The 24,376-nt window shown below is 41.4% G+C and overlaps 1 protein-coding gene across 2 annotated transcripts in view; it reads right to left on the reverse strand.

Annotated features, from left to right (window-relative positions):
- Positions 1-392: 392 nt before the first annotated feature.
- Positions 393-24,376, reverse strand: part of LOC137415582 (uncharacterized) — a 35,301-nt gene continuing 11,317 nt past the window's right edge. Inside the window, exons 2-8 of one of the 2 annotated variants that reach the window (XM_078767282.1) lie at positions 17,685-17,812; positions 14,010-14,190; positions 9,495-9,554; positions 7,701-7,760; positions 5,303-5,465; positions 1,891-1,948; positions 393-1,406 (exon numbers count right to left, since the gene is read on the reverse strand). In XM_078767282.1, the coding sequence (XP_078623408.1) occupies positions 1,383-1,406; positions 1,891-1,948; positions 5,303-5,465; positions 7,701-7,760; positions 9,495-9,554; positions 14,010-14,190; positions 17,685-17,812 (674 nt within the window). In that variant the 3' untranslated portion in view covers positions 393-1,382. The remainder of the gene's footprint in view (positions 1,407-1,890; positions 1,949-5,302; positions 5,466-7,700; positions 7,761-9,494; positions 9,555-14,009; positions 14,191-17,684; positions 17,813-24,376) is intronic. The other variant, XM_078767284.1, reaches the window with a different exon arrangement.

Here is a 24,376-nt window from a genome sequence, read left to right on the forward strand (position 1 = left end):
GTATACAAAAAAAATAAAAATAAAAATGCTAGATCTGGATCTGAACCTCAACCAAAATCTAATTGGCTTGTTCTCGTCGCCTAACCAATGCATCCACCAAGTTTTGTCATAATCCATCAACAATGTTTTGAGCTATTGTCCGATACTGTACTGTACATCGTTTTTGGCCCTATATCTCAATGGTGAAGAATGACTTAAAAAATAAAAATCCGGATCTGGATCTCCCCCAAAATTGAATCATTTCGTCCTCGTCGCACATCCAACCTGTCCACCAGGTTTCGTCCGAATCCGTCCGCAACCTTTTGAGATATCCTGCTCGCAGACAGACAGACAGACAGACAGACAGACATTGGTGAAAACATCTGGGAAAAGAAAAGTCTGACTTCTTCATAAGTAGTACAAATATTTACTGTGTCGTTGTATCATGCCAATGCAGATTATGGAGTTACATGGAGCACATCCTCGATTTAAAAAACAATGTAAATATATTCCACTGGTCCACAAAGAAAAGGTTGGATTAAAAAAATAAATATCAACAACATATTGTATTGAGCATTACACATGTGTTATATTGAGCGCATGTCAGATTAAAATAATAAACATGTGCCACTGGTCCAGAAATCAATGGCCATGTGATGTTTGAAACAGGTGGTTGAAAAGATTAAAAAATACATATCAAGATCTGATGATTTTCCCATGATTATTATCAAAGCATAACGTTACTGTTTTTCAAACTACTTTCACTTTATGAGTTATGGAGTTATGGAGTTATGGAGCCTGGATTTGATACCCATCTCGACTGTAATCCATCATCTTGTGAGCTTTGCAATCAGGGATGTCCTTTGGATGGCACGTTATACCAGCTGTCCCATCTAACATTCTTTTTAAAGATCACATGGTGTATTTGATGACGAATAGGTGAGTTATCTCCGGCACCCTGAACAAAATACAAATTCCTATCGAAATTGTTTTAAATCGATCCTCAGACCTAGTGAGGCGGGGCATGAAAGACTGGAGCAAAAACTTTCCCAAGCCAACCCCCCAAAAGGTGAAACGATAAAGTAGTAGTCGTAGTAGTAGTAGTAGTCGTAGTAGCAGTAGTAGTAGCAGTAGTAACGTTGTGTGATGGTTCCCTGGAGAAATTGCAAAATCCAAGGGTATTGCACAGAGCTGGAAGCAGCAGATCCAATGTGAATGAATCCCAATGAAATATATGTATTCGGAAGAGAGAGAGACAGACAGAGAGAGAGAGACAGAGAGAGACAGAGACAGAGACAGAGACAGAGACAGAGAGAGAGAGAGAGAGAGAGAGAGAGACAGATATAGCACAAATCAATACAAGAATACGAAGAATGCTTGAGGTTGGGGTTCATCTTCCTTTTTCAATTGAAATAAATACATTGGTCCTGCAAATGAAACATGGGATGAGTTAGGAATTATACTATTATAAAAATGACATCAGGGGTTATGAGGGGTTAATTATGAATTGGTTTGGTGTGTGGCAAGGACGAATTGATTCGATGTTGGTGAAGATCCGGAGGACCGGATATGAGTGTGATAAAAAATGTAAACTGTTCAGCCTAGTGGAGGTGTGGTCTCTAACAAATGCTGTGATAGTTATTCCTTGCTCTATCTTCGTGGCAGGCTCATCCCAAGCCCGGTGCCCCCTTTCCCTGAACACGTTGTGTGTGTCACCTGGGTCACCTGCTCCTAAATCCGGACCTGGTTACAACAATGTATTTTAATAGTAGTGGTTTTACTACTTAATACATTCTCACAATGTATTAACTTCCTTGTGGTTGAAAAATAGATCCGAATATTAGAATGATGATGTAAGGATTTGCATGTGACGACATAAGTGACTTATGGAGGGTTCAGGCACTAACGCACCTTATATTTACTTGATGCAGTATTCATATACATCACTTTGTCTTTGTCTTCCTTCATCCTGTGGAACATTTATTGGGGTTATTTCCTGCTCTTAACTTCTGCAAGAAAACGTATTCACAGGAAAATGTCCATTACTTAAAAAAACCAGATGGTATTCATAGAATACTTACCCTGCGCAGTCAACTTGGTGTGACCCAACTCTTCTATTTTTGAACGTTTCTGGTTTTTTTGATCCAATATGGCGGCCAGACCACGTGAGCGATGACATCATAAATTTATATTCTCTAAATAATTGTTGCATAGGTCATGCTCTATAAATTTCAAACTGATCAGACTAAGCATTGTCCCTGTCGAATTATGACGTCATAATTATGGCACCAATGACGTCATCGTTCCCTCTTTTGGTTAAACTGCCAAAATCAAGACTCTCTGCTCACCTTCACTCCTTCATTCCTCTTTTCTCCCGCCTCTGGAACAAACTCCCTCACTCTCTTCAATCCCACTCCACCCTCCAAGTCTTTAAAACAGCTGTTCACCACCATCTCTTATCTTCCCCCATCCAAAACCTTGATCTTTTCTACCCCCACTAATTTCACCCCAATTCCACTTTTTGAAATACCAACTTCTGTCCTGGAAGTCCTTGGTGTCCTTGTGCTTTATACTTCTCCCTCCCCCCCCCCCCCCCCCCCCTTCCCATGCCTCCTCCCCCCGGGCCCTCTCCCTTCCACACATCTCCCTGCTCTCGGATGTTGTGTTTGTGTGCTTCCCCTTTTCTCCCCATCTTGTCTTCCGCTCCCTCTTTTTGTGTATTTTGTTTGTCTGGTCGATTTGTTTGTGAAGTAAATGTTAGCTCTTTCACGAGCCTCGATTCAGTATACAAAAAAAATAAATAAATCGTTAACAACACCTATTCCCCATATGGAGTTATTTACAATGAGCCACGTTTCAATTTTTAAAATGCTGACACGGCACACACTTTACTTTACTGAAATGCAGACACAAATGTTGTATTTTCATCAAAAATCGTCGGAATTTCGCCAAATCTGTTTTGGGCGTGTGTTAATATACCTCAGCGATCGACAAATCTGAAATCAGAATTTTATTTGCGGCCAAAATGACCCCGTGAGGTCGCTCCTTACTTTGCCTGCTCGTCATGTGCAGAGTGATAATTAATTCCATACCCACTCTAGAACTCTTCTTCTTCACAAAATAACAACTTCTAGCTTCCAGACCGTACATCTAATCATTTTGAAATTTTGCACATGTGTTACACTTCATGACCTCTACTAGAATATAAAGTTTCACGTCGATCAATGAAGCGATTCAAGAGTTATAAATTTTTAAATATTTTCGTTTAAGTATTTATATCTGCCAAACCATGTCACCAATCGCAAATTCCAAAAGGTCGTTTTAGTGGACTGATATGCTGAACACATATCTGTGAGGTTTCCCCTCGATAGGATAAAAAATGAGGGAGGAGCTAGGTTTTAAAAGTTTATGCTTAAAAACGTCATAACTCCGAAACAATGTGATGCATGACGTCCTGCTCGCTGACTTTTTTGTTCGTCATGGGTATGCGATTTTGCCTGCAAAGTTTGGCCTCGATATGTTCACTCGTTTTGAAGAAAATTTGGTTTTAGTGGTTTTTCAGGCTTTACACTCAAAACAATATGGCGTCCGAACCACGTGACATACAACGTCATTATAATTGCATTTCTGCATCAATTTATACCAAGAAGATGCTAAAGAAATTTCATCCTGATCGGATAAAGTTTTTTTACTTGTCGAATTATGACGTCATAATGGCCGCACCTATGACGTCAGCATTCACTTATGTTATTCCACATGGAGAGTTATTTGCAATGAGGCCTGTCTCAATTATTTATGTGCAGCGGTTTTTGAGATATAGAAGTGCAATATTTTTGGTTTTTCCAAGATGGCGCCCGTACCACGTGACTTGTGACGTCATAATATTCACTAAAATATTCTACAGGAGGAGGCCCTCCTATGGTGAAAATTTAATGTCAATTGGACCAACAGTTGCCGAGAAAATGAATTTTTAAAATGCAGACAAGCACGTATGTACGCACATACGTACGTACCCGAATGCTTAACCCTGCCTTTCGCTTTGCGAGCGCAAGGTAATTATTCACTGATTTGTCCATTACTACTACTACTACAACTACTACAACTGCCCCTACTACTACTACCACTACTACTACTACAACTACTACTACCACCACTACTACTACCACTACCACGACCACTACTACCACCACAACTACTACTACCACTATTACTACCAGCACTACTACTACCACTACCACCACTACTTCTGTGACTACTACTACTACTACCAAGACCACTACTACCACTACCGCCACTACTATTACTACTACCACTACGACTACCACTACTACTACTACCATTACCAAGACTACCACCACCACCACTACTATTACCACCACTACTATTACCACCACCACTACTACTGCTACCACTACTACTACTACTACCACCACAACTACTACTGATACCACTACTACTACCAGTACTACTACTACTACCAGCACTACTAATACCACTACTACTACTCTGACTACTACTACCACTACGAAGAACACTACCACCATTACTCCTACTATGACTACTACTACCACTACGAAGACCACTACTACCACTATCGCCACTACTATTACTACTACCACTACTATTACTACCATTACCAAGATTACCACCACCACCACTACTATTACCACGCCTACTACTACTACCACCATTACCACCACTACTACTGTTGCCACTACTACTACTACAACCACTACTAATACCGCTAGTACTACAATCACCTCGACTACTACTCCCACTACTAATACCACCACTCCTGCTACTACAACATGCCAGCTACTTTAAAGGCCCTATTTATTCTCACCTTGTGGGGTTGGCTGGCAACGTTTATGCCCAAGTCCTTCACGAACCAGCCAGCCAGGCCTGAGTCTAACTGGACGTGATTCGTGCAGGACTTTGTAACTTATTCAGGGTGCCGGCGATAACTCGCCTCCTCATCGACGAAGACAATGTAACCTCTTTATCGTCAATGACTAACCACTGTGTTGATAGACGGATCCCCCGGATTAACGTCCATGTGATGGTCGGCGGACCCAATCATGTCCGGCTCTGCATGTAAAACGTCAGGGTGAGTGTTTATAGGTTGTGATTTGAACTCGTGTGAGACAACTCCAATAGAGTGTGCATATTGCTAGGCAACCTTGCCAGCACACTCAGAGTAGTTAATTACAATCGAGGCAGCCCCAATTACATCACTTGCCTTGTGCAGACATTTCCCTAATGTCCGATTTGGTGTTATCACATTTTGTCTACAAAGAAATTTACAATTTTTTTAAACACTCACCTCTTCGTGGATTCTTTTTTCCTGTGATAAACCACCAGCAACACGGTCAGCAGAAGTAGAACAAGCAACAATAGGCACAGTCCACCCAAAAATATATTCCAAGGTTCTAGAAAGTCAGGACCATCCGACCCGTGTGCGTTTGTTCCGTTCCCAGTATTTCCACCTGCAAAAGAAAAAGCTCAGCGTCGCTTTGTTTTGGAAGTTTTCCTAACAAATTGAACTTCCTTCCGGTTCCTTTGCTTGTGAGTTGTCTCATCCCACCAGTAGGTCCACGAAAAGTGGGTTACAGCACATTTTAGGACGTCTAGAAAATTGTGTTGTGAAAATGTTACTTCATAGTTTGTCCGTCTTGCTAAAACCTTTTATTCATACTGAAATACGCAATTTGGTGTCTGTCTGTCTAACTGTGCAATCGGTCGTTACTTATCCAATCTCAACCGAATTTGCCAGGGCGACTAATGGTCACATGGCGGAGGTTGTAGCGATTTAATTTGCCCCCCAAACTCCAAGGACATTTCCACCTTGGACGAATTCCTAGTTAAGGTGTATAATTCCTAGGGTCGTTTACTCTGCTTGATGGGGCTATATGACTCCTTTATTATTATTATTATTATTATTATTATTATTATTATTATAAATAGCTTGTAATGCCATTTCGTGGGGCACACCTACTGGAAGTAAAAATTTTTTGTAGCTCCAAACAATTCAGTTAATTCTGTCCTACTGTTGTCATGACTGTTGTTTAACACTAAACTGAAAATAATTTGTAGGGAACGCGACTTCCTTGAAGCATTCTATGCTTATTGCACCCCACAGATTAACAGACCTGGGCAGTGTCAACTTTCTCGGCCTCTAAGTAGGCCGCTAGTTGGGCCGCAACGACATTTAGCGACTAATTCCCCCCCCCCCCCTTCCCACGCCTCCTGCCCCCAAGCCCTCTCCCTCCCACACTTCTCCCTGCTCTCAAATGTTGTGGTTGTGTGCTTCCCCTTCTCTCCCCATCTTGTCTTCCGCTCCCTCTTTTTGTATATTTTGTTTGTCTGGTTGATTTGTTTGTGAAATAAATGTTAGCTCTTTCACGAGCCTCGATTCAGTATACAAAAAAAAGAAGAAAAAAGAAAAGAAAAAAAAGGTGCTTCAATGAGTCTTTACACATGAATGATGTATACCATTGCCTGTCCCATTATTATACCATCAGATTATATGTGGACTGTATATGGATTGTTTATAACTTATATCTTGGGGCCTCATATGTTAGGGTTACCATATTTGAACTTTCAATAAGAGGACACTCCAGGAAAAAGGGGACACTCCAGGAAAAGGAGGACACTCCAGGGAAAAGAGGACACTCCAGGAAAAAGAGGACACTCCAGGAAAAAGAGGACACTCCAGGAAAAAGAGGACACTCCAGGAAAAAGAGGACACTCCAGGAAAAAGAGGACACTCCAGGAAAAAGAGGACACTCCAGGAAAAAGAGGACACTCCAGGAAAAAGAGGACACTCCAGGAAAAAGAGGACACTCCAGGAAAAAGAGGACACTCCAGGAAAATAGGACACTCCAGGAAAAAGAGGACACTCCAGGAAAAAGAGGACACTCCAGGAAAAAGAGGATACTCCAGGAAAAAGAGGACACTCCAGGAAAAAGAGGACACTCCAGGAAAAAGAGGACACTCCAGGAAAAAGAGGACACTCCAGGAAAAAGAGGACACTGCAGGAAAAAGAGGACACTCCAGGAAAAAGAGGACACTGCAGGAAAAAGAGGACATTCTTGAAAAGAGTTTCCATTATCTATTGAGCAATCATATCAGCAGTCTCCTTAGCTGTGTTCCAGACCTCGATTAGTTTTGACTGCAAACCACCGTTCTTACAGTCGAAATACTGATTTACTATTGGAAATATTGTGCTTGTCTGAGTCCATATTAGCTTGTAAATCAACAAGAAGAAAAATACATAAAACATCAGAGCCCCCGCCTTGGTTTTTAGTATTTTTTTTCTGTAAAATCCGTCAGTCGGCCATCTTTGGCCAGTTAAAGGCCGCCAGTCGGCCATCTTTGGCCAGTTAAAGGCCGTCAGTCGGCCATCTTTGATCGGATGACAAAACAAAATCTTTTCCATATATATATACTCATGTATTGTCTTTGTGCCAAGTTTGACGAAAATCAGTCCATGCATGTCCGAGAAGTTGTTGGGGACACGTTTAAGTAACAAAATGGCCGCCAGTCGGCCATCTTGGACCTGATCTCGAAAAAAAATGACATCCATATGTAAGCCATCATTCGTTATCTGTGTGCTAAATTTGAACAAGATCAGTAAATGCATGTCCGAGAAATGGTTGACGACGTGGCCAATATTGGCTTTTTTACAACTAAAATGGTCAAAATGGATTTTTATGACTTACTGGGAATTGAGCTTGAGGGTAACGACGTTGAATCACTTTGGTGCATCCAATCAGCTTTGTCTACAGCAGTGAAGTGCACAAGATAATTAAATTACAGTAAGTTGCAACGACGATGCATTTGAAAAAGGCCACATGTTAATGATAAGCATAAGTCAGCGGAGAAGGCTCATGAGAAAGATAGAGAAGAGCTGGAGGAGGAATGGGAAGAGAAGGTACAGATATAAAGGCAATGCAGAGAGCAGAGGGACAGGGATATAGAGAGTTTGAGAGTCAAGTATGACCAATGGAGAAGTGATTGGAAAGGACCCAAGTGACCCAAAAGTCCCCTTGGACCCAAAAGACCCAAAAGTCCCCTAGGAGCCAAAAGACCCAAAATATGCCCCAGAGTCCAGCAGGCAGGTATGCTACAAGGCGGGGAAGACCAATGTAAATTTGGTACAATGGACCAACGGGCCGACTAGTGGTACAAATGGAGAGAACAGGGGTTGCTTGGAAGATCTCCACTGGAGTGTGTACCTGCACATTTGGTTGTGTGCGTGTGATTTGGAATATAGCTCACAGGTGAATCACTTGTGCCCGAATCCAGTGCCGTGACATGGGTGTGCGCGACCAATGCCGAACAGATTAGTTTAGAAGGGATTATTAGGGCAGTCTTTAGGCAAGGGGGAATTAAAGGGACAAGGGTAGAGTTAGAGCAGAAGGATTAATGGGGGCAGGACTAGAGTTATTATTATTTTAAATTATTTATTACTAGCAACGGTACACGCCATACGGGCGGGGCTTCAGTTGGGAGGCCCAAATGACAAGGTAAAATATCAGAAATTGAAGGCTTTTTTATTTTAAACGATTCATATAAACATCCGTTAAATCATATAATTAAATCAAATCCGTTAAATCAAACAGTATCTTACTATAATTCACCAAATGTCCCACAGTGATCGATACACTATGATCGTGATGATCGTGATCGTGAATCGTGATCGATAATCGTGTTCACAATCGCTATGTCGTATGTACTCCCGATACGTGTTTCCTTCAGTTGAAATGGGTTAGAATTCTCTCAAGCAGGGATTCAACCCGTGTCCTTATAAAAGGTCTTTGTCCGAGGTCACCGAGTCCGATCGGTGCAGCTGTGCAGCGATCGGTGCAGCCATTTGTGCGGCACCCGGGAAAACAACATCGTCACAATGAAAACATCGTCACAATGAACGTTATGCGAACGCGAATGTTATGCATGAGTCCAAACCTGAGAATTCTGGAGACAAAAGCTGAAATTGGGAAAACTAAATAGCCAATTTTACTCCTGGAGATCCCAGGATTACCCACCCAAAATATCGTTGCGATCGGTTCAGCAGTTTTTATGGTACCTGCGAACAGACAGACAGACAGACGGACGGACATTTGGTGAATTATAGTGAGATTATAATTATTTAATATAAATAAGTTCATAAATTAATTTATTGAATATAACTATTAAAAAAATATTTTATCTTTTTAATTAGCCAATTTTCATCCGATTGACTTGAAATTTGAGCTGGGTTTCCATATTGTCTCTGAAGCATATTGCTTTTGAGGTCAAATGGTCAAGGTCGCCAAAAAAAATTGTCAATATTATTATTACAGTCAAAAAATTGTCAAAATATTATTCTTATAGCTCCGCTGATTTTTGCGCAATGAATTTTGAATTAGCTGTCCAAGACTGTTGATGTAAGATTATGTAATTCATCAATGCCACGTCCATCATACAAACCTTGTGTAATGTTAAAAAGAAGAAGAAGCCTCTTTTTGACTTACTGGGAATTGACTCTGAGGGTGAATATGTTGAATTACTTTGGTGCATCCCATCAGCTTTGTCTGCAGCAGAGTACACAAGATAATTAATTTACAGTGAGTTACAACGACGATGCACTTGAAAAAGCCCACATGTTAATGATAGGAAACTCTAACTAGCACTACAGCCGGCAGTCAAGAAAACTAGGACAGTAAGTGCAGGATAGAGAAAAATGAAGTTGCCTTAAAGCATTGGAAGTTTTATGATGGGAGGGTTCGTGGGATGGTGATGGGGGGCATCATTCTGGAGGGAATGATGTTTCACTGATTGTTGATTATTATTTTTTGTATACAACATCGAGGCTCGTGTAAGAGCTAACATTAATCACAAAAAGACAAACAGACACATAAAAACTAAGACAAAGGGAGCGGGAGACAAGATGGAGAGAGAGGGGGAAGCACACAAGTACAACATTTGAGAGTAGGAACATCGGGAGATCTGTGCGAGGGAGAGGGCTTGGGGGGAGGAGGCATGGGAAGGGGGGGGGGGGGGGGGGAGGGAGGGTGGGGGAGGTAAAAATCACATGTTGACATTTCTCGACATGAAAGGAAAAACACCAATTTCTCTCTGGTTAATGTGACGTAGCAACCACAGCACAGTGGAATATGGATGTCCTCACAGGCCAACTGGCAGGGATTGCAATCTGCCCTTTCAAAAAGATTGGGCAGCCATTTCTACAACATCCAATATACTTCGGCAGTGAAGACCGAAAAATAGGGCGTATCGTTCATATTTTCAGGAAAGCACCAAATTTGGCACAGATGTAGTATGGACCTATACAATTGTTTTCCTGAGGGGCGCCCAAAAATTCAGAACCCCTGGTGGCCGCCATATTGAATTTCAACATGACCGCCCTCTGTGACCTATTTCCCTCAATAACTTCTATACGATGAGCGATAACACCACAGTTCCAGTGTCTTACCCCATGTTTTCATGGTCTCTGAATCCAATGGGATCAATTGCATAAAGATTGGCATCCATCATCTTTAATTTCAAGATGACCGCCATGGTGTTTCCATTTTCCTTGAATCTCTCATAGTATTTTAGGTAAAATTTCAATTCCAAGTGATACACATTGTTTTATTGGTCTCTGATAACAATGGAATGGTATTAATTAATCAAAGTTACACACAGTGGCAGTTTTAACTTAAAATATTGTGGGCACTTGAAAGGTGGAGGCTCTCGCACAGACGCGTAGTACGACAAGCACTGTCCATCGCAGTCACACAGTGATGTGCAGGGCAGATTTTCCCTGGAGCATTTACAGTTGCCTTTACAGGCCGACTTACAATGGCAGCTTGTAAGCTCTGAACATGCCTCCTGTATCAGTGGTATTGTGGTCCAAATTGGTGTCCAAGAAGTCCCTGTTTTCATCCAGACCCAATCAGCTGGTGATGGAAGTTCTGGGTAGGGCACAAGTGCCTGACTCCATACGTGTCCAGCCTGAAAACATGCACGTTTTAGGTGTTGTTCGAAGGCGTCTGCTGTTGGGGGAATGTGATCAATTGTTCTTGCCTTCTTCGTGAACAAGTGTCGGCGCATGTCATTCACTGTCTTTATCTCGGTAGTCCGGTCATAGAGGATGGCAACATATCTTTCTATGCTCTGTAGTTCCATAGTAATAGCGTCCACAGATGGCCTATAAGCGAGAGCATGAAAGGTCTGCGTGATGCTGGGGTCTGCCTCCCAAGCCTTCCAGGCTGTCTTTTTCCCAATTTGGGCAAAAAATGACATTGTGTCGCAGCCAGTGAAGGCTTGAAATAATAACAAAGACTCGGACTTCCTGCGGCCAAGGCCGGTGGCAATTTTATGGATGGCAAGGTAGCGGTAGCTTTTACCAGTGCCAATGGCAATCCAGAGTTCCTCCACACCGTGTGACTGGTAGGTAAAGTAGTGTGCTATTGCCAAGACCACAATATCAGAATCTACAGTTCGAATCAATACCCGTTTTCTCCCCTTTTTCACGGCATCCAGGACATTTTTTTGGGATTTTTTGAATTTTCTGAATTTTTGGGCGCCCCTCAGGAAAACAATTGTATAGATCCATACTACATCTGTGCCAAATTTGGTGCTTTCCTGAAAAAATGAACGATGCTTCCTCTTAACTGCCTAACTAATATTCAAATTCCACATGGGAATACATTCACAAATTTTCTACTCTCTCCCACACACCAGTTTATTTAATTACGTCTGTGGCTATCCCATCCATCCTTTCGTTTCTCGGTACCGGTGGTGAGGTTTCTTGCTTTCAACACATGGAAGGCCAACCTGGCTGAAGGAAACTTTAGGTCACTTTCTGAGGCACAGAAGTGTGTGTCCATCCTTAGACAAGCCACAAAAAACACCTTGCAAATCTCAACGTATAATTTTTCAACCCACACCAACCAGTCTACTTCCTCTTAGTCATGGTGGCGCCTTGTCAAGTCTGTCTCTGGTGTATTGGGGAAGGTTCATTTGGGGAGAAAAGATGAGCATCGATGGGGATGGCCGGGGGTGGGAGGAGGTGAACAGCCATTTTGAAGCCCTGGAGTTTAGAGTGAGATTGAACAGACTGAGGAGATTGGTTCCAGAAGTGGGATAAAAGAGGAATAAATCAGTGGAGGTGAGCAGCGAGAAGGGGCTAGCCGACTCGTACTGGTAGAACACATGCACCCTGGAGAAAGTGGAAGGAGCATGGAAGAGCACACTAAGAGCAGAGGATGAAAGACCAGAAAGACCCACCCCCCCCCCCTTCCCATGTCTCCTCCCCCAAAGCCCTCTCCCTCCCACAGATCTCTCGATGTCCCTGCTCTCAGATGTTGTGTTTGTGTTCCTCACCCTCTCGCCCCATCTTGTCTACCGCTCCCCATGTTATATGTTTTATGTGTCGGTTTGTCTTTCTGTGTGATTAATGTTAGCTCGTTCACGAGCCTCGATCTTGTATACAAAAAAAAAAGAAAAAAAAAAAGGAAAGGGTGGAAGATAGAAGCCAACGATCTGTCTTTGATGCAGGAGCGACAGCCCCAGAGATTCAGGTTCAATGTCAGAGATTCCTATGATTTTGAGGGCATTGGACTCTGTGGCATCAATATGTGAAAGGCATGAGGTGGGGATGCCAGTCCAAAGGGGAGTGCAGTACTCGTGGAAAAGAGATCTTGTGGAGAGTAAGAGAGATCATGGCCAATGGCGAAGCTCAAATGTTTGACAGAATGCAAATCTTTGACAGGTATATCAAGGAAGTAGATGAGAGGGCTTGCCAGGCAGTCCTTTTAGAGAAACAGAGACAGTGTTAGATTTGCCAGGGTTGAAAGACAAAATCCATATGTTGGACCAGATCTTGACTCCAATAGGATCTGCAGAGAGGGAAGAGGCTGCCACCTGCCTATGTGAGTATTGAGGGATGTTACGGCATTGGGTGGAGTAATCAGCAAAGAGATGAAGGGAATTTTCCAGAGAGTCTGAAAGATTTATTGATGAAGATTAGGAATGGGACTGGGCCTAAGACACTGTCGTAGGGCACTCATCAGCCTTGACAGAGAGAGGAGATGAGACGATCGTGTTGAGAGCCACACGTTGGCTATGAGAGCAGAGGAGGTCAGTACCAGGGGAGACGATACCCAGGGATAGCCACGAAGTGGAATCTCCCGCGATGAAGCTAACTCCGAGGGCCTTTCACTCACCCACCGCAGGCAGGTTGGTGGTCTTTCCGTCTTCTACCGACTCCTCTCCGGCCTTGCCCCCCCATCTCTCTCTGTGCTGTGTCCCCCAAATATTCCTACAGGTCGCACAAGATCTGCCAGCAACCCTCTTATTGTGAAACTGCCAAAATCAAGACTCTCTGCTCACCTTCACTCCTTCATTCCTCTTTTCTCCCGCCCCTGGAACAAACTCCCTCACTCTCTTCAATCCCACTCCTCCCTCCAGGTCTTTAAAACAGCTGTTTACCACCATCTCTTATCTTCCCCCATCCAAAACCTTGATCTTTTTTACCCCCGTTAATTCACCCCTGATCCCCTTTTTTGAAATATCAATTTCTTTCCTGGAAGTCTTAGCAGTGTCCGTGTTTTTTTTTCTTCTCCCATCCCCCCCCCCCCCCTTCCCATGCCTCCTCCCCCCAAGCCCTCTCCCTCCCACAGATCTCCCGATGTTCCTGCTCTCCATCTTGTTCTCCCGCTCCCTTTATCATATGTTTTATTTGTCAGTTTGTCTTGTTGTGATCAATGTTAGCTCTTACACGAGCCTCGATCTTGTATACAAAAAACGAAAAGAAATAAAGGTTCTATACGGCCGAACAGCCGGATGGACAACCCGAAAATATATTTTTGAGGCTGATCCATTCAAAATAATATATATATATTTTTACATTTTAGGAAGGTTAGCAATGATGCAATGGGGCATGCAGCAGGGACTTTTATTCGGCAGGAAAGCCACATGTATTACGCACAGGACATGTTGTTGATTTTCGTTGTAAACTTCTTTTTGTCCTCTCACATACTTACTGACATGTAGGAATAACTTGCAAGTGTCACTAAATTCTCCAGCATGAAGAGTGGCCACATAGTTTCCCTCCTCTGATGGCTGGACTGCTTGCAGCAACATGGTCCCGATTCCTTTGTTAAGGTTCCCAGCGAACTTCCCTCGTTGGTTCGTATCCCTTGTTTTCGCTGTGTGGTAAAGAACCTAAATAAAGACAGAAAGCTGGCAGGTAAAGATAACCTCGAAGGGCAATCCGGGTTTGCAAGTAGTCACACAATCAAGATCGGTCTTTGTGGCAGCGAAACCAAAAAAATCTGTGACATTCAAAAGTCGGAAAAACTGCAAATACATATTCCATTGATGTCCACGTCACATAACGTCACATCATGTAAACTTTATTACAGTTACTCCTTTTGATGTACAATTTTGTAAGAAACAAAGCTGCTGTGTGATGAGAACACGAGTTGCCTTACAAGGAACGACGTCGCAGTCAGCGGCCATTGCACGACCACTCGGCCCATCAAAGCCTGCGCTATTATTCCCAACTTATAGTTGCCTTTCCGTGATTGATCATATCTGACTGATTTTTTCAAATGCCGACACACAAACGGACAGGCAAACATACTTAGGGAATGAATATACTGGTAAATCTTAAATTTCGCAAGTAACAATCAGTCAAATAGACTGGTACTTGTTACTCCCGCCAGGGAGTAATGCATTCGATCGTGTCCGTCCGTATGTGTGTCTGTGTGTGTGTGTGTGTGTGTGTGTGTGTGTGTGTGTGTGTGTGTGTGTGTGTGTGTGTGTGTCCGTGTGTGTGCGTGTGTGTGTTCGTGTGTTTGTGAACAAGATATCTGGAAAAGTTCTGAACGGATTTGGATGAAAGTTGGTGGGATGATTGCCCTTGGGATAAGGAAGAATTGATTAGTTTTTGGTGAAGCTCAGGATATTATTCCGGATCCAGGAATTTTTTGAAGGATTTTTTACCATTGGAAGAAAGGGCTCAGCAGCGGCCACCCACGGCAGGAGTATGCGCTCTACTGAGTGGTGTTCTAGTTGTTACCTGCGCCACCAAAGGTGGATGGAGGTTATGTTTTCACCCCTGTCTGTTTGTCTGTCTGTTTGTTTTTGAACAAAATATCTCAAAAAGTTGTTGACGGATTCGGACGAAATTTGGCAGTGATGTAGCGTATGTGACAAGGACGAAATGATTAGATTTTGGTGAAGATCCGGATTCCGCAACAATAATTTTTTAAGTGATTCTTCACCATTGGGAGATAGGGCAAAAAACGATACATAGCAGGATATCTCAAAAAGTTGTTAACGGATTTGGACAAAATTTTGTTGGACAGGTTGTGTGTCTGACAAGGACAAATAGATTCGATTTTGGTGACGATCTGAATATGGATTCGGATATGAGAATTATTTAATTTTTTAAGTGATTCTTCACCATTGAGTGATATGGCCAACCAGGCGGAGGTATGCTCTCTACATGAGTGCCGTTCTAGTGGATGTTGTTGTTGTTGTATAGCCCCGGACGGTTCCGTCAAACAATCCCGCGGCACAGAGACAGCCAATCGATCTCGCAGGAGCGACCCTGAGATCCCCCACATCCAAGATGGTGTACCCCCGCCTTCACGAAGTCAGGGCCATGACAGGGTTAAAGAGTAAGAGAGAGAAGAGAGAAGAGGGAAAAGGCCGGTCCATGGGGACCAATTGGCACTCTGACTGTGACAGCGCTGTCCTGATGAATCCGGGCAGGAGGGAAGAATGGGGAAGATTTGACCCCCGACTTTACTGGTAATTGTGAAATCAGTTGCTGTGACCTTGCCCTTCGGACCTCAAAAACAACGGGCCTCTAGATTTTGAATAGTGACCCTATTCAGTAACCCAATATGCAGACCCCGCTCAAATTACAAGTCAATCAAATGAAAATTGATGATTTTATGTGACCTAGAGCTTTTATGTGTGGATCTTCAATCTTCTAAATTCTCGGTTGTAAAAAGTTGTTGAAAGTGGCAGTGCTCAGAATGGGTCATGCGCCTTATGAGTGCGGCCTTCAAAGTCATGTACGGATTGTTCTTTGGAGGTTGTAGTAAAATATCTCTCACCTCCATCACATTCTCCGGTGACAAGGAGCCAACACCATATGTGAACCGCTTCAACTCGGTAGTAATGTTTCGGGTGTCGAATTGGGCTTCAAATCGAGTAAACCACTGCTGCGGGTCATTAGGCCAGCATGGCGACAGCTTTACTGAAACCTCTGCCACAGATGAAGCTGGTTCGGCGACCGGGAAGGCATGGCTGGTTGGTCATTCCCGGCGAACTTGGCGATAAGAGATGGCATCCCAGGGAGATGTAGGAAAGGTGAGCCTGCTGCGAAAGGTCATTAGCGTCCCTGACAACCGACAATATTAGCCTGCGTCACCCACCCCCGATGCTTCACACCAAGGAAGACCACTCCCTCACACCCCCACGGCTACACCCCAGTTGACAACTCTTCTGTGCGTCCTGTGTTCCTGCCTGAGTCTGCCTGCGTAAGAATAGACTAAGCAGAGCCGTTAGAACCGTTGCAGTTGAGGTGACGGGCACCGATCAGGTTTCTGTATCATTTTTATTCTCGGTTCTATTACTGTGCCCTCATCCTAATTATTATCCCGTCCTATGCACAGCAGGAGACGGGGTTTTGTAATCATTTCTGTGTGTCTGTCTGTCTGGGCTGTAACTTTTATACCATTTGAGTTTTTTCATCAAAATTTCACCAAAGCCTTATTATGATAATACGGAGAAGGCAAATTAATATTCTTGTCAAAAGGTCAAAAGGTCAAAGGTCAAGGTTGCGTACCATCACCAATTTTCACCCGATTGACCTGAAATTTAAAGAATTTGCATATTGCATCACTGAATTGGTTCACCAATCAAATGCTAGAAGCTGATTTTTAGGTCAAAAGGTCAAACGTCAAGGTAACAATTTTAAGGTCAAGGTCAAATCAACGGTCAAGGTCAACTTAATTATAAATTTTTGTCCAATTGACCTGAAATTTTAAGAATTTGCATATTTGGTCACAGAATTAGTTCACCAATCAAAAGCTAGAAACTAATTTTTTTTAGATCAAAAGGTCAAAGGTCAAGGCTGCATAAAATTATCAATTTTCATTTTATATATATTTTAAACTGTTTACGTTATTTTTAGCATATGGAAGAAGAAGAAGATGTCTGAATCGAAACAGACGGGGTATTTTGCGAGCTGCGTTCTCATCCTCCTACGTAATTGAATTCCCCGTAAACCGGTATGGGTATGCTGAAACTGCCGCATGGCGTGGCTGAATTAGTTTATACCAACCATACCACACCCGAGTTTATACCAACCATAGAGACCGAGTCCGTTCCAATATAATCAATAAACACTCAATATAAGCTGATCATCCTGTAAAAATTAATCATATGTCCACATTTTAACAGCTTGCATCTTGCTTTACTTTCTTATAAAGCTTTAAATTTATTTCGAAGTCAAAACTCAATTTTTATTGCTTTCAACATTTTATTCCATAAAAAGTCAATTCACAAAACTAATTTTTTCCTCAAACAGTTTTCTCTCACAATTTAACAGTTTTTAACTGAAATTTGGACATGACAATCCTCATGGCTTTCCTTGTGCGGAATTTTCCAATTTCCACTCTGTGCGTATTACAACTTACAATGCTGTCGTTGAACCTCCACTTGACTTTGAACAACTCTACAGGATTTTCAGACAGATTGCAGGGCAGGCGAACATCTTCTCCTTCTTTCACGTAAAACACATTGCTCTGCTTGCTGGTGCCTGCAACTGGCATACATCACACCCTGCTTAGTTCATTACCACATTGCACAGAGCATCATGAATATAGGACGACCATTGCACTCTGTGGTCAGCGTAAAGCAAATGTGCTTGTCCACCTGTACAAGTCATTCGCATTGAAATTAAATTGTTTACACTATTCAATTTGAAATATGCCTCTACAACATGCATTAGGAAGTCATAAATAATTAAATAATTTTTCCGACCGAAGCAGTTTCCTGGCAAGGAAGGTGCCTTCCCAGTGATGTATATTGTCAGTGCTTTATCCTTTTAAATCTTGAACATCAAGCAAGGAAGCAGCATATTTTTTTAAATGTCATTGGTATGACTCAGCCGTGATTCATCCATCTTACCTAACCACAGTTGTTAAAACTTATCATATCTAATCAAGAATTGTAAAAAAACCACAAAACAAGTGCAGATACAATCAAAGTACACCGCCTCAATGCCAAATAAATAAATATCCTCCAGTATGGCATTGCCATAATGGATTGATTTATTGCATAATTAAAATCAACAAATAATTATCATTAAATATTTTCTTATTCAATTGGCTAATAGCATACCTAAACCACCAGTGCTTCATCCAAAGCTGTAACTTTTTGTAAATTCATTAAATAAGTCATTAATCAAAAAATTAAATAATTAATTGATTAATCAATAAATAATTAATCGATTAATTGATTAATCAATAAATCAAAAAAATCCTTTATAGCCACATCACTTGGTCACTGTCATGTCCAAATATCAGCTTCCTAGCTCAAAAGGTGCCTGAGATATTGTCCAGATGAGAAAGAAAATAAATAAATGATTAATAATGAAAATAAATAAATAATAATCATAAAATAATTAAATAATTGATCAATTGGCTAATAGAATACCGAAACTACCACCGTTTCATCCGAATCTGTAACTTAAAAAAAGTAATTAAGTAATTAATCGACTAATTAAATAATTAATCGATTACTTGATTAATCAATAAATCAAAAATAGCCTTTACAGTCAAATCACTTGGTCATTGTCATGTCCAAATATCAGATTCCTAGCTCAAAAGGTGCCTGAGATATTGCCCAGATGAGAAAGGAAATAAATAAGTGCTTAATTAATTGCTAATAATTAAATAACTAATCAATTAATTGATTAATCAAAAAACAAAAAATACAATTTTTGCCAAAGCATGTGCTCACAATTGTTCCAAAATTTCAGCTTCCTTGCTCAAAATATGGCTGAGATATCACCTGGATAAACAAACAAACAAACAACTGGAGTGAAAACTGAGTACTCCCTTTCAGTGTGCGTCATTGCCGAGCCCGGCAAAATTAAATAGTTAATCAATTGGCTAATAGCATACCTAAACCACCAGTGCTTCATCCAAAGCTGTAACTTTTTGTAAATTCATTAAATAAGTCATTAATCAAAAATTTAAACAATTAATTGATTCATCAATAAATAAATTAATCGATTAATTGACGAGCCCGGCAATGACGTTATGCAGCGCCTGGAGATGGCATAGGAAAGGAGCAGTAGTGGTGTACAAAGACTGGAGTGTTTATGCATAACACGCAGTCTGGAGAAAAAGGACAAGCGTCTTTTAAATTCTAGCTTTGCGACGCTGAGAGCTCGGGCGGCAAACTTGATTGGTCGAGATGGCGTAAAATAGCAGAATATTTTGTCCAAGTACTGCTTAACTGGAGGTTTTTGTAAATGTCAACAAGGTGATGTGTGTCATGCAGTGTTCAAGTTTATAATTCAAATGAAATAAAATAAAAGTTTTAAAAGCTGTAGAGAAAAAAAAAATTCCGAAGTTGACTGCCATAAAAGATGCACCATCTTTTACATCACCTTATTTGACATGTTAAATTAGTCATATGTGCCAGTTGTTTGTGTCCTCAATGATGGCTCAAAAAACAGTTTTCTTTTTGGAATAATTTTGCCAGACAGGCTCAAAAAAAATCTCACCCGTGTCTGAAGGAGGCAGTTCTGCAGGTAGGCATTTTTATCTATACTTTTAAAAGGTAAAATTTGTTTCAATCTATCCTCTTCCCCTCCCCCTCCTCCCTCCTTTCTACCCCTTCCCCCCCCTCTTCCTCTCCACCAACCTCCCCCTCCCCAGGCAACGCCGGGAACTTCAGCTAGTATGAAATACGCAAAACCCAAAAACAAATGAATCTCATTATAATTGAGTGAACCAATTCAGTGACCCAATATGCAAATTCCTAAAATTTCAGGTCAATCGGATGGAAATTGATTATTTTATGCAACCTTGACCTTTGACCTTTTGATCTAAAAAAAAAAATCACCTTCTAGCTTTTGATTGGTGAATCAATTCAATCACCCAATATGCAAATTCTTAAAATTTCACGTAAATTGGATGAAAATTGACAATTTTATGCAACATTGACCTTTGACCTTTTGACGAAACTATTGTCTTCTCCGTATTCTCATAATAAAGCGTTTTTGAAACTTTGATGACAAAAGCTCAAATGGTAAAAAAAAAGATATCGTCCAGACACACACAGACAGACAGGCAGACACAGAAGTGATTGTAAAACCCCGTCTCCCGCTACGTGGGGGACATAGACCACAATACGTCCGTATCTAACTCTCTGTTTCGTACAACATTACTGGGGGCAACTTTATTCTTGATCAATAATTCCCAAAATATTATAAGCATTCATAAAATGTGTGTCCCCAATCCTCAAAATTGCTCATAAAAGCGTAAAAATCGAATAATTTCGGTAAATAATGTCACATTAAATTTTGCTGACCAGTCGATGCACGTGATGAAATAGGCCAATCAGCGTTACCGTATTTGACGCTCAGTGAAATCGATGACGTAGTTTCCCAGAATAATCCAATCACGGTCGCCGTGCCATTGCACTGCGAACCAAAGATGGCGGCGCCCACGGAATGCAGTTCTCCGGCGGATCGTACATTTTCTTCATAATTTTGCGTTATGCACGTAGATTCTACAACAAAAAGTAACTTCATCGTGTTCAATAATGAATCGTGGAAACGATTTGTTGATTTCGCTCGCAAATGGGTGAATTACGACGCAAAGAGAGTGATATAGTTACCGAGATTGCAACAGAGCTTGGTATTGATTTTCACGATACTGCTACATGCATTGCGGCTCAGCCCTCGCCGTCGAGTAACATCGGCTACCACTACAATTGCTACAAGCGCTTCTGTAACATCAGTAAAATCAGAAGAAAAGAGAAGTCATTTGCAAAGAAATCTACTTCTCAAGGACAAGGTATGTGAAAACTCATGCACCTTGCATCGAGAATGACTTTAAAATTACCTTATGTAACGTTAGATTGGACATGTGAATGATGATGATGATTTGGTGGAAGACTAAGTTAGTGACTTTGTATCATGTTCAACTTGCTGTAGTAGTACAATTTGACTGTAATTTTGGAATCATGGTTATTCAGCGAATTATAAATGTCAATGATTTGATAGTAAACTTAAAGCCATTATTGGAGGGGGCGGACGTAGACTACAGGAACTTTTGCAAATCTGTTAACTGGGTATCAGCGAAGCAGGTGCATACAACAGCCTTCCATGTGTGTTTCCTTCAAATTCACCTCATATCTCTTTGTAGCCTCTATAGTGAGGCTATATATACTTTTATGATATTGTAAGTATAAATTTCACGGAAAAAAAAGTGAGGAAATATTCGCTTGGTTACAAAGAAATCCGAAGTAAACAAACATGGAAATACTGTTGTTTTAACCGGCATCGCTGGTCCCTCTCTCACAAATGCGCAAAAATACCTATGTCCGCTCCTCCTATAGCATGCTGGCTTGTATTGTAAACAAAGGAGAGAATGAAAAGATTTGTTGGGAGATATTACACAACACAAAGTCTAGTTCATCTAATTTCATACAGTTTTCCAGAAAGTTATGGAAAATGTTGACTTTCTAAATGCCTGTCTAATAAAAGGCATTTATACTATATTCTGGCTTTTTGTCCCCCGTTGCACAGCGGAGCGAAAGGGGGACTATGGTTTTCCCCTCCATCCGTGTGTCCGTGCGTCCGTGCGTGCGTGCGTGCGTAAGCGAAGGACCGAATTCTAATTTGGTGTGTGGGTGCAACCCACGTCAAAATCCAAGATGGCCGCCGCCATGTATGTCTGACACCATGTATGTTTAAACCTTGTGAGCGGAATATCTTGAAAAATAAACGAACTACTAACTTCTAATCTGGTGTGTGGGTGTATCTAGGCATAAGGAAGAACGCTCTTGAAAATTGGGTCGCCACGTCAAAATCCAAGATGGCTGCCGCCATGTATGTCTGAACCTTGTGAGCGGAATATCTTGAAAAATAAGCGAAGTACCAACTTCTAATCTGGTGTGTGGGTGTATCTAGGCATAAGGAAGAACGCTATTGAAAATTGGGTCGCTACGTCAAAATCCAAGATGGCCGCCACCATATATATGTCTGAACCTTGTGAGCGAAATATCTTGAAAAATAAACGAACTACTAACTTCTAATCTGGCGTGTGGGTGTATCTACGCATAAGGGAGAACGCTATTGAAAATTGGGTCGCCACGTCAAAATCCAAGATGGCCGCCTTGCGTCTTCCACTTTGTCAACTCACATCACTTCACCGACGGGGGACCTCGGCGTAACGCTTGTTCTCTCGGTGTTGGTGTTGTGTGTGGTTTAGTTTGTGGTGTATGTTTCAGTTTGTGTGGGTGCTTGTGGCTCAAACGAGATTAAGCGCATAAATGTTAGTAATAATAATAATAATAATAACAATAATATATTCTTATCATTAATACCGTGAAATGGGGTGAATAGGGACAGCAAGGTGAATAGGGACACAAACTGAAAAAAAGTTTGGAAACTTTTTTCGCTGAAAATTGATAACCATACTGATTTGTTGATATTTGGGTTGAAAGTGTTCTCTTGTTTTTTTAAAAAGCAACTTATAGTCCCTATTAACCCCATATATGGGTTAAATAGGAATAAATAGGATTTTTAAGGCTGTCCCTATTCACCCCGTTTTACGGGTGATTAGGGACAGTCACTAATACAAAAAAATAATAATCAAGCAACAATCCTGAGTTTCCAACTTATTGCTAAATTGATAGCTCAGATGGATGCACATAATATGCACCCATAATATAAACCACGGTGCCAATGAAAAAAAAAATGGGATAAAAAGTTTCTCCAAACTGTCCCTATTTCTTGATTATTATTTTTTTGTATTAGTGACTGTCCCTATTCACCTTACTGTCCCTATTCACCCCATTTCACGGTACTCTTAGTATTATTATTATTATTATTATAAATGCACGTTATTAATTTATGAAGCCAAACAGATAACATGTTCACTGAACAATCTGATTAAAAAGCCAGGAAGCCATCATACACTTCATGTACCATTTGTTAATATGCATTTTCATCAACTGCTCGTTATAAATTTCTGAGCACCCCTTGTGCGTGGGGACATGGATATTCTTAATCAGTGACACATTTCCTACAAACCCATTAAAGTTTTAAGTTGCCCCCATCGTTGTTGCACGAAAATTGAAAATTAAGCGCATATATACTGCATGCCCTATGGCCTAACAGGATAACGAAGAAGTTCCTCGATCGTAGACTGAGGTCTGTAGACAGACAGACAAAGTCACCCAATCGCTTTCCCTCACTTTCCGCTTCACACGCACAGGTTAAAAATTTGTATTTCCTTATTTCCCTAGAAATTTTTTTTCCTTAGAGACAGAGTAATTCAATTAGATTAGTTAGCTCTTTGCTAGTGTGTGTGTGTGTGTGTGTATTTGAATTAGCTGCCTTATTAATTACCCCGATTGGCCTCACCAGAGACTGAGTGTTTGGATCCCTTTACTCTCTCTTTCTCTCTCTCTCTCTCTGTTGTTTCCCTAATTATCCAATTGAAGCTTTCACTCTGGTGGAAAATTCTTGTTCTAAGACCCTTGTCCCGCATGAGTTTGTCCCCAAATGTCACTCAGCCGTTCACGTGTTGATTGGTTGGTTCAAGCATCTGGACCAATGAGATTAGAACTCTTGCGGGTGTTGAAGAACCGTTGGATGAAACGGGAGAGCATGGGGGTAGAGCAGGGTCAGTTGATGCGTGGCACAAAAATATAACATCCTGCTCCTCATACGGTCAAACACAAGCAGAGGGCTTTTCTAAAATGAACTACTTACTGTACATCTTGTGTTGAAGATCCTTTCTATGTTCAAGAAGTGTGAGCTTTACATATAGCTCAAAAGGCTTTCCTGTGCCTTGGTTGTTCCAGATTCCAGAAAAAGGCCAGCTGAATCAAGATTAGCCAAAGCACAAGCTGCAGCTGGTCACCTTTCCACCACTACTCCAGATTGTAAGATACATTTGAAGGTTTTGTAGTTCCTTCAGCAAGTGGAAGAAACAGGAATGAGCGAGAAGGAGATATGTAGCACTGGTGGCAGAAACATGATCATAAACCCTATTTTGCCAAAGAAAACTCCAATCCTGCCAACATTCAACTGGTGAGCACTTTCTATTCACCCTTCCAAATCTCACAAATTTCCAAATGA

Source organism: Myxine glutinosa, chromosome 13, assembly GCF_964187855.1.
Source record: "Myxine glutinosa chromosome 13, kmMyxGlut1.1, whole genome shotgun sequence".
In the NCBI taxonomy this organism is placed as follows: domain Eukaryota; kingdom Metazoa; phylum Chordata; class Myxini; order Myxiniformes; family Myxinidae; genus Myxine; species Myxine glutinosa.